This window comes from Podarcis bocagei (assembly GCF_964188305.1).
Source record: "Podarcis bocagei genome assembly, chromosome: 4".
NCBI lineage: Eukaryota > Metazoa > Chordata > Lepidosauria > Squamata > Lacertidae > Podarcis > Podarcis bocagei.
Window position 1 is genome coordinate 25,727,044 of NC_138128.1, and position 10,850 is coordinate 25,737,893.

The 10,850-nt window shown below is 45.5% G+C and overlaps 1 protein-coding gene across 2 annotated transcripts in view; it reads right to left on the reverse strand.

Annotated features, from left to right (window-relative positions):
- Positions 1–10,474, reverse strand: part of TSC22D2 (TSC22 domain family member 2) — a 36,425-nt gene extending 25,951 nt beyond the window's left edge. The window contains exon 1 of one of the 2 annotated variants that reach the window (XM_081190176.1): positions 7,472–10,474. In XM_081190176.1, coding sequence (XP_081046302.1) covers positions 7,472–9,429 — 1,958 coding nt within the window. In that variant the 5' untranslated portion in view covers positions 9,430–10,474. The remainder of the gene's footprint in view (positions 1–7,471) is intronic. The other variant, XM_081190177.1, reaches the window with a different exon arrangement.
- Between the last annotated feature and the right edge of the window lie 376 nt (positions 10,475–10,850).

Here is a 10,850-nt window from a genome sequence, read left to right on the forward strand (position 1 = left end):
CATTCAACCAGCTACTAAAACAATGCAATAAATATTAGTCTGGTAAAATAAACAGTCTTAACCTGGCACTGGAAAGCTATTAATGTTGGTCTTATATCCCAAAGCCACCCAAAGCCAGGGTGTCACCACCAAGAAGGCCCTCTCCTTTGTGGATACTTAACACACTTACAGGTGGAACTTTAAGAAGCGCTTCATCTGAAATCAGTGAAACAAAGACCTTGAAATCAGCTACCGGTCACACAGATTTTAAAATACTACTGGCTCCTCTAAAACTGATTTCACACATGACTGATACGAGCACATGGCATGGCCTCAGGCCTTTCCTACAACCCCACAGATGTAGTGTGCCCCCCAAGAATTGGCCAGTACAGAATATTGTAGAATTGCTGCCAACTCCCAAAGAGACAGGACACACAGCAGGCTACTGGCTGTACTAACATTCTAGAACATACATGTATAAGTGGTACCCATCTATTAAGGAAAAGGTCAAAGGATCAAGAGAGGGTAAAGTAAAATACCAATTACTAGTTTGTTAATAGTACTAGGGGGACAGGAGGCCTAGAAAATGTGAAATTAGTCTTTACTTGTGACTTGCTCCTAAGTACAATATCCTCACAAGCTTAGGACATGTCTTAAAGGCCTGCCGGAGACAGACAGTGCAGACTCCTATTGTGAAGTAATGAATCATTGCAATCTTTTGTTGCAAGTCTCACTTGTATCTATTTGGTGATGATGCATAAATCAAAGAGACACATGAAAAGCATACAACGGCAATTTGAGGGAAGGGTTCTAGTAAAGGGTTGAAGCCATTCTGCTATACAGCTCTTTAACCTCCTGTATAGCAAAATCCCATGGCATCTAATGGGACCTGCCCCATGTTAAGCATGCCCCAGTATTTTGATTTATTCACATCAACAACAGAATGGTTATAAATGCAATCCACACAAACTGCCTACTTGCCAAGGCATACAGGCTCAAACCCACCCACAAAGCATTTATTCAGCAAACCTGGATGTCTTGGGGACCTTTTTTGCTGCTAACTAATCACACAGAATAAGGTCTGAAAGCAGGCCTATTTCTTTTTGCTGCTGTTACTGTTTCATTTCCTCCTTCAGCTGTTTATATGGCTCTGCATTTTCTGCAAACACTTTTGCGTACTAGCTTGCCTTTCATAAACTAGACTGGTTTTCCAAACGTTCCACTCCGGAAGGCATACACAACACCTTAGTGTGTGAATAACACTCCTAGTCACAAGTACAACAGCTCTCATGTTGGTCAGCACTAAGCCACTGATATTCAAACTGTTTTGGGGGGACCCTGGAGTTGGCTCGGAAGCTTTTCAAAAATGCTTCAAGAGCAGCAGTAGCTTTGAAATATAGCTATAATATAATGACCCATCAATATTGCTAACCTTCCACTGCAATGTGCAGCTGCCAGACTGCTGCCTCCTTACTAGGGCACGCTCAACTCAAGTGGGGCAGCAACAAGGCATAACAAGGCCTGCCTCACGCCTCACAAAAACCAACTAGGAGCTGTAAAATATGTCCCAGATTATTTTTTTACAATGTACTCTGGTTTCATAGCAAACATGCAGTAGGCTCTCAGCAGTTAACAGAAAAGCTTTCCCTGAAACTAGTTTTTAAAATGCTGCTTCAAAAGATCCTGCTTCATTTAAAGTATGCATGTTGACACCCAAGATCCATTTTTAAAATGAATATAGATAGAAAAATTGGTCTGACAAGTCAAATAAAGTATTTGAAATATACAGCAATATTCCCTTGCTGAAAAAAACCTGAGAACAGTCTTAACTATTGTCTGATATTGAAACACTAGTTATGTCTTTATGTTAGGACATAGATGGCTGGGAGAAAATAGCTACATAGTTGTGGCACTGGTACTAAATGTTATTAGATGTTCTTAAAATAAAAGGCTCAATGTGTGCATCTGAGCTGCACAAGATGATGTTATTCTAATAACCTGAAGATAATATTTCTCCCTGCCAAAAAGAAATCTGACACAGCTTTAGCAAAGGAACCATAATACTACAAGACTTCCCTTGTTTTGCTGCTTGAAAGTTTCATTTCAATGCAGAATTAGCCCACTAAAGTCTGTAAAGTAGAAAAGCGAAAAAGCTTCTAGAAAGTTGGCATTACAAGGTAAGAATATCATAATTTAAACTTTTATTTTATACCAGATTACTTCAACGCTTGCAAGCATTCTGCACCCTTCTATTTGATTCCATTGCACTCCCTTCAAACACTCCCTCCACATAGGCCCCAGAACTGAGAACTAGAACCTCTGATACTAATATTTCAGACCACCCATTTTAATAGTGAGACTTTTAAAGGATTGCATTGCTCACAGTGTGCATTCATAATAATTGCACTCACGGATCAGAAGGTGATTTTAAAGGAAGCAGTCATTAACTGCTATAGAACTGAATTTACATAGTAAAATTAAGAATTTGTCATCCACTAAAGATTTTATTACCTTTGTTTCTATTTTACATCTATACTTTTAGATGTGAAAGAAGAATGAAGCAGCACTGCATCCTGTGGGAATGCTTCGGGCCTATGCAGGATTCCCACTTGCATTTGTTTCTGGTCCACATCCACAAATCACTTCAACATGGCAAACTGCTATTTTAGAGGCTGAAATTATGAAAGCCTGTAGCTGTTCTGGGCATGCTCAAGAACACAACTTTAAAGGATGAAATTCAGTAACAGCAGGATATGAGCAGTACCTACTGTTTTCAATTTGCATAATCCTTTTATTCCCCCTCCCTTCAAGCATATAAGAGCAATGCATAAAGAGACCCTTATCAATGTTGATGCTAATGCAAGGTTTTGTTCTATTATGAAAGAGGCCTCAAGAGCTCAGTTTTACCATTTATAATACTTTATCAGCAACAATTAGCACGCTATACAAGTAAGCTTTTTCATAGAACAGAGAGAGATACTCTATGAAGAAATTCTTACAATCAGGTTTTCAACAATCCAGCGGCTGCTGTGGAGACTTCACAATTGCAGCTATTCATTAGAGTGCTGGACTACAGCCTGCACAGTTCACACTGGTCAGTTATCTATCCCTTTTCTAACCAGTCTGGTAATATTTGCACCGGGTATCTGCCAAACATGTAGGAGGCTTAAACAAGCTTTCCCAGTGATGTATTCTTTCAAGAGTGGCAACATATTTCTCAAGAGCCAAAAGTATAGTAATCAGCTAGTTATGTTTTTAGAAGTCTAGTGAATGTTTGGATTTAACAGGATTAAAAGATCTAAGGTTTCATTTTTACCAGTTTAATTTATGCCAGTTATTAAAACACATCTGAGGATTTTGTCATCTGAAATGCATTAAGTATTTACTAAAATAAACTCAAAATGGTAACTACAGTATATATTCTATTAATATGGCATCATCTAGCAGTTCACATTCATTGCTTATTAGTTTCTGAGTCCACATGGAGAACAGATTCTATATATTGTGACAGCTCTGCAGCTTAAAAAACAGTCTGCTTTTCTGGATGTACAATATTGCCAGAATATTTTCTATATTAGCAATTTGGAACTCTTACTTTTATACTAGATACAGTAAAGGACCCCTGGACGGCTAAGTCCAGTCAAAGGCGGCTTCAGGCCGAGGGAGCCGGCGTTTGTCCACGGACAGCTTTCCAGGTCATGTGGCCAGCATGACTTAATTGCTTCTGGTGCAACAGGACACCGTGACAGAAACCAGAACGCACGGAAACGCCGTTTACCTCCCCGCTGCAGTGGTACCTATTTATATACTTGCACTGGTGTGCTTTCAAACTGCTAGGCTGGCAAGGGCTGAGTCATAGGGATGCAGGTGGCACTGTGGTCTAAACCACTGGGCCTCTTGGCCTTGCCAATCGTAAAGTTGGCGGTTCGAATCAGCACGATGGTGGTGAGCTCCAGTTGCTCTGTCCCAGCAACTTATACACTACACAGGCACCAACTAATTATGAATTATTTCTGGAATAAAAAGGAGAACTAAAATACAGAGGCACCAAATTACAGCGTCTCCAAATGTAGCTTTTGAAAACTTTGATTGGAGACGTGCTAGAAACAAGTAATTTAAAGAGAACATCCAATAACACTTACCAAGTCACATAATCTAGCAATATTCCCAGCAGGACCAAGGCCTTGGGCTGTTTCATACCAATTCCCAAGTTAAAGACTACTATTCACTTTTTGAAGGTCCTAGCTGCACCACATTCCTGATCCATCCCAATATACATTAGCTTACTGTATAGAAGTACCTAGAAGCAGTTCTTGAACTGGTGCTGGAGCAAGGAAACAATCTGTTCTCCTGGACAATTTTAAAAAATATTAATACATGCAAGAGCCTCCACCATGCATTAACAGCACAGTTTGAAAACTTGATACTGTCTTCACCAATATTAAGTTGCTGATATGTTCTGTATTGTCATTACAAGCGCTACTTCAATGTAACACCTTTTATGACTCATACAGAGGTTAACTGAACTGACAGCTAAGTAATTTAATATGACTACAAGAACATCAATAAAAGAGGCCTCACATTGAGATAATGGGTTTCTCTTGCACATTCCATGTTGATAGAATTCTCGTGGAGGCCAAATCCAGAGTTAATCCTGGTACCCATACAGTAAGTAATTTGAAATCCAAACACAAGCCAACTCCCCCTTTTTATAACTTTCTGCAAAATGTTTCTGCCTAACATTTCTCCTGTATATTTTATCTCAATTATCAACACACAATAAGCTGGCTAAAGGGGCCCAGCAAACCACTCTTCTGTTGCTGAAGAAATAAAAGGGGGAATATTTGAACAGTATGTGAACACCCTCTTAAGCATACTGTTGTTTCTTGGAAGAGGCCTGTCATAAGACAGCTGAAGTGTCCCACAGACATTTCTAGTTGTACACAATGTCCCACAGAACTAGTTTATTTGCATTCGGTGTAGCCCAAGGTATTCTGCTATACTGTACTGGTCATTGACAAAATAATCCATGTATCTGTGTCAGCTCAAAAAAGTTTTGGTTCAAGTAATATTATTTACACACATTATTCCACAATACCATAATAAACATAACTTGCATACAGCCTTTAATCAGTACCACCAACTGAAGAACAAAACCTACAATTTGAAGCAAGCATACTAAGACTAAAAATATTCTCAATAAATGTGATTAGGATTGCACTATACATACATTAAAATTTCTTATCAATACATCAGATCCAACCAAATTAGCACACCCACTTAAAAAATATTATGTCAGTGGGTTGCATTCAATGGTTGCACAAGTGGAAGGCAGACCATGCAAGCACTCTCTCGCTTCCCTTCCTCACCCCTGCAACTCTTGTACTCTCCAAAATCCCTGTTCAGAGGGAACTCTGTTGTATGGGGCCACGATGCAACAGAGAGTATTGCCTAAAATCAGGAAGAACTGTGCACCAGAGCAACTCCCCAGATCCCTCTGCACAATTTCAGGCTAGTTCCTCCTCACACTGCATAGTATGCAACACAGATCCACAGTCTGAGAGAGGCAACTCTCCAGAGGTTTCTCAGGGGGAGGGGGAGAAGAGAAAGATGAATTGCACAAGTCCCTTTTCACTCGCACTACAACTCGATATTAGCATCAGGCTTAATACCAAAGCTATCCCTTTCCCCCCTACCAAGTCCATTTCCTTTATCTTGAAGTTGAAGCGAGGATGTTTATTTAATAAGACAAAATACGATATATACCTCCATTAGTGGTGGTTTCAACTTCAGTAAACCATAGCAAAATCAAGTTAGATGTAATACCCAATTGCTAATGCTATGCTATCAATTTCTGCAAAGCGGCAGGTGCCTGTTCTCTTCTGTATTTAATCATAAGTAGATTTGTTGACAAGTAGAGATCATACCTATACTAGGTTACAATTTCCTCAAGTAGAGAATTTCTACTTGATGCTAACAACTCAAATGTAATGGAATACTCTGATGCACAAGGCAATTTCATATGCTATTTGAAAGACTTCAAGAAATAAGCACATTTTAGGGAAAGTTACTCTACACTTTAAATTAGCACCAACAGTGCAATCCTATACACATCTACTCAGAATTAACCCTTAATTGGGGCATAGTCTCAGATAAACAGGTATAATAAGATTGTGGCAAGAGATGACTAAGGATTTCCATCCCTATGCTACTAAATTTACAAAGAGGAACTCTTACAGAGCTAGGCCAGAGGTTAATAGGACAGTCCTCTCACTTCTACGAAGGAAATTCAGTCATTTCCCAAGGAAAGTGTTTGCATCTTCAGCCCCTCTCATTGTGCTACAGTACTGTTTTGCTTATTTTCTTCTACTGTGCTTGTACAAATAAACATTTTCACATAGAGTAAGATTCTTAACGAAGTGATTTTTTTAAAAAAGTTACCAATTATTTATAGAATATTTAAGGGCTACATTTCCAAATTTGGTACTTTACCCAAAGAAACAGAGCCCATATGAAGTGTGTTACCCACACAACTTTCCCTAAAGAGAGGAAAAGCCCTGTCTTTCCTTCTGTCCACAGCAGCAGTTGTTAACAAGAATTGTGGAACAGCAGAACTTTCCTTGAAAATCCTGAAGCCCTTAACGATGCAATTCTATACATGCAAACTTGCAACTTACACCCAAACAAGTTGCTTTATAACTCGCTTCTTTTCAGTTGAAGCATGCTAAAGCTACAATCCTAAATACACATCATGAAACAAGCCTCACTGATTTTATGGGACTTGTCTCTGAACAAATGTCCCAAGTTAATACTGTTATTCACCAATCTCTCAAAGCTTGTTCCCTTTATAATAACCACACACCTAACAATGATAAATCAAGGGTTCTATTTAAAAACAAGTAATGTGATGCTCTGGTTAACTTGCTTACTTTTTCCTATGAAGCACATTTTGTTAGTAAGCTCTTGCAGCCATTACACTGAAACTGCTGAAGAAAACATGTTACAAATCTGCCCACTGAATTACACACACCCATTGATAACTATGTTTCCATTGCTGTCATGTATATGTATTCAACATTAACAGAGAATAGGTCTGGATTTATTCAGCTAACATAGCTTAAGTTAAACAAGTGTATAGCATAAAGACTAACTATATATCCAACTTGTGCTTTAAACAATGGAAGAGAGTAACCTTACTTCAAGTTATCAATTGTGATGGGCTTGAAAGTCCTTGTAACCGTTTTTTCAAGACTACGGAAACAGTGATTTGCTTTTTGTATTCAGCTTAATATTCATAGTCTCATTTCCTTAAGTTCTTCCTTACGGTGGTTTACACATTTTTGCTACACAAGTAGTTTAGTAGTGAATCCCCTTTGTCACATCGTATGTCACATCTTTGGAAGAGATTAAGACACTTAAACTTGATAAATAAATGCTGTAAGAGTGTCTGCAACTAGACACCTGCATAAAAAAAAAGATAGAAGATAAATACCTGTCTTCATCACCATCAACAGGAATAGATATGCCAAAGACAGAGCTGGCAAGACTGTTCATAGGAGTAGTTGCAGGTAAATTAAGAGGGTTTGCTAAAGTGTCCGGAATAGGTGGCTTCACAAGAAGTTTATTTTCAGCAAGAGAAAGTGGTGGTTGAGGTAGGGGTTCAGATTTTCTTCTAGTATCATCAATCTGGCCTAAAGGTTGATTTGGAAATTGTCCAATGTTAGATTGTGGCAGATTTGCAGGTACATTGGTTGTGCCTTGCATTAGTGGAAGGCCAACATGTTGCTGGACAACACTGGAGCTCCTACTGACAGATGTATGGCTGGTCAGCTGGGACTGGACTAAAGTAACAGGGGCATTTGGCATAGTAACAGAAGTTGTAGACACACTGGGCACACTAGTACCCGGTACAGCTGCAGGCACATTCTGAACTCCAGAAACTATACTGTGAGGAGCACCAGCCACTTGACTGCTTCCACCCATTTGCTGCTGAGTCATAGATTTCTGTTGCACAACCCCCGCATGGCCAATGCCTTGCTGCACCACACCTCCTGGCTGAGGAATGACAGTCTGAATTGGAGTTGTCAGGCCACCCTGCAATAGCCCAGATACCTGTCCTACAGTTTCACCAGTTTGCGAAGAAACTCCCATCACTGGTGCTATGGGTGAGGGATTTGGACCAGCTATTTGTGCTGCTGGAAGACTGGACGCTCCAGTGCTCGGGACAGAACCTGAGATGGCCTGTTGAGTAGCTCCTTGAGACTGCATTACTGTCATATGTTGAATGTATTCCGGCTGGGCAGGAGTTTGGGCTGGCACCAGATGCACTGGTGGAATCTGCGACTGAGAATAAGCAAATTGCTGAGTCTGAGCCACAGGTACATTAGCTTGCTGTACCTGCTGTTGTGGCATAGGCAAACCTGTCTGGGCTATCGCTACATTCGAAGGTGGCATGCCTTTCCCATTAGGTCCGGCCTGTCCCATGTTCTGTGCATTTACCTGTGCCTGGGTCTGCAGCGGAGGCCCCATCATTTGCTGGCTTGCTGCTGTAGCCCCTGAATAGATTGGCTGAGCATTACTGTGAGGCACAGCCCCGCCTATGGGCTGCTGCCCAATGACAAAATTGGGTTGCTGTGGAGAGGGTTGGTTTATTTTCTCTGGCTGGAGTAGCTGTGACACAGCAGCAAGAGAGCTGTCAGCCAGGGAGTCCGGGCCATGTGCCGAAGTTGCAACCCCCGAAACTATCAAAGAGCCACCAGTAGCACCTAGGCCACTATCCCTATCTTGAACAGCTTGTTCAAAAGTACTGTTGTGTCTAATGCAATCCCCAGTCCTGGCTAAAACGGCCCCGCCCTCGGAGTCCCGGTCATAGTATTCCATACACGTCCATCGCCCCCGTCTATAGGGCTCTCCTGTACCGTGGTCCAGCTTAATCACCCTGAAGCGGGAACTGCATGCGGCGGCAGCCGTTAGAGGCATGGCTCCAGAGCCAGCAGCTGCCTGCGCAGTGCTGCCTCCTGCTGCCGCTGAAGAGGCCGGGGCGGCAGCCGCTGGGAGCACCGCGGAGCTCCTGGGAACAGCTCCTCCGTTGGCGGTCGGCACAGCAGGGGAAGGCGGCGGCGGCGGCTGGATCCCTCCGGAGGCCGCGGCGGCGACGGCGGCAGCAGCCACTTGCCCATCCAGGAGCAGGTTGGGAGAGACTGTCCCCGGGGTCTCCGCGTCGCCCACGTTGTTGAGGGTCTCCTCGGAGGAGCTGCGCTCGCAGACATCTTCGGGTCCGTAGTCGGTGGCGCGGGACACGTCGAAGATCTCGGAGGAAACGTCCTCGGTGCGGGATTCATCCGGGTCGTCCAGGCTCTCGGTGTCCTCGGTGATGCTGCTGGCCACCTGGGCCGTCGTCACGCTGGTGATCTGGAAGCAGCTCTTCTTCTTGGCCGGCATCTTGGACATGGTGCTTCCCCCGGGAGAATAAAAGAGGATAAGTCGTCGTCGGGGGGGAGAATGAGGATGGGGGGTTCCGCCCACCTGCCCTCGCCGGAGGAGAAGAGAAAAGCAGAGAGCCAAAAAATGAAAAGGCTCGGCGGAGAAGGCAGAAGTCCGAGCCGGCCCTGGCGCAGCGGAGGGGAGGATCACGTTCTGTCTACAGCGCAGTCGCCGGCGGTATCGCACATTCCTCCGGCCCTCGCGACGCAGCCCCGGCTCAGCAGGCGGCCACCACCAGGCCTGGGGTTGGCGATGGGGGGAAAGGGAGAGCGAGGCAGAGGAGAATGGAAGGGGGGCGGCGGCCGAGCTCCTCCTCTTCCTCCCCCCGAGTAAGGCTGCGGGCCCCTCGGCGGGCGGGCGGCGCCACCACCTCCTCCTCCTCTTCTTCTCCTTCTTCCCTCAGCAGCGCCCCGCCGTCCCCCTTTCGCAGCCGCGGCTCTCTTCACACAGCCGGCTGTGGGCTCCCAGCGCCGGGGTGGCGCTCTCCGCGGGGGTTTCCGGCGAGACCCGCGATCCCCGAGGCGGGCCCAAGGCCGCTAGTCCGTCCGCTGTCCGTCCGTCGGGTCTCGGGGAAGAGGGGCGGCGACGGCGGCGGCAGCCGGCAAGTGAGGCGCAGGCCGCCCTGCCTCCGCTGTCTACCTGGAGATCAGCACCAGACGCATCTTCTCGGGAGGAGGGAAGGAAAAGGGGGGAGGAACCAGCCCGGCTCACAGCGGCCCCCTCAGGCGGGCGGGCCTCCTAGACGCGGCTCCCTCGGCTCTCTCTGCGCCGACGACGGAGGAGCCGGCCGGGCCCTTTTCCCTCCGCCTCACACTCTCTTCTTTCTCTCCCCCTCCCCCTTCTTTAAAGTCCGTGCGCGCTGCGCTCTCCAGCGCTGTGCCGAAGGAGCTGAAATTCAAACTGCTCACTCCCCTCGCTCAAGATGGGGCTCAAATGGAGCCGCGAGGCAACCTGGGAACTGGAGCTTAAGCCGCTGCTACTGCGGCAGCCGACACGGGGGGACCGCCTCTTACGCACAGGCGCGCTGACGTCACCGCCGCCCGGGCGCGCCTCCCATCCTTCCCCCCGCCCTCCCCCAGGATGAAGAGGTTCTGTCCTGGCCACGGAAAGGGGGCGGGCGGAGGAGACGAGGCGGCCGAGGAGAGGAAAGGGGCGGGGTCACCGCCGAGGGGAAAAGAAAAAACCCCTCCCCCCTGAGATCGTCATTTCAACCGTTTGGAATGTTCCACTCGCCCCGCAGCAGCCCCCCTCCTCCTCTTTCTTCACTGCGGGCTTGGTACCTTCCGTCGAAGGAGAGGGTGGGGGGGGGCAATGGCGGCGTGACATCCTCCCCCCGCCTCAACTCGCTCCATTTTGGCGAGGAGGCTGAGGTGGTACTTTGCTCAGTC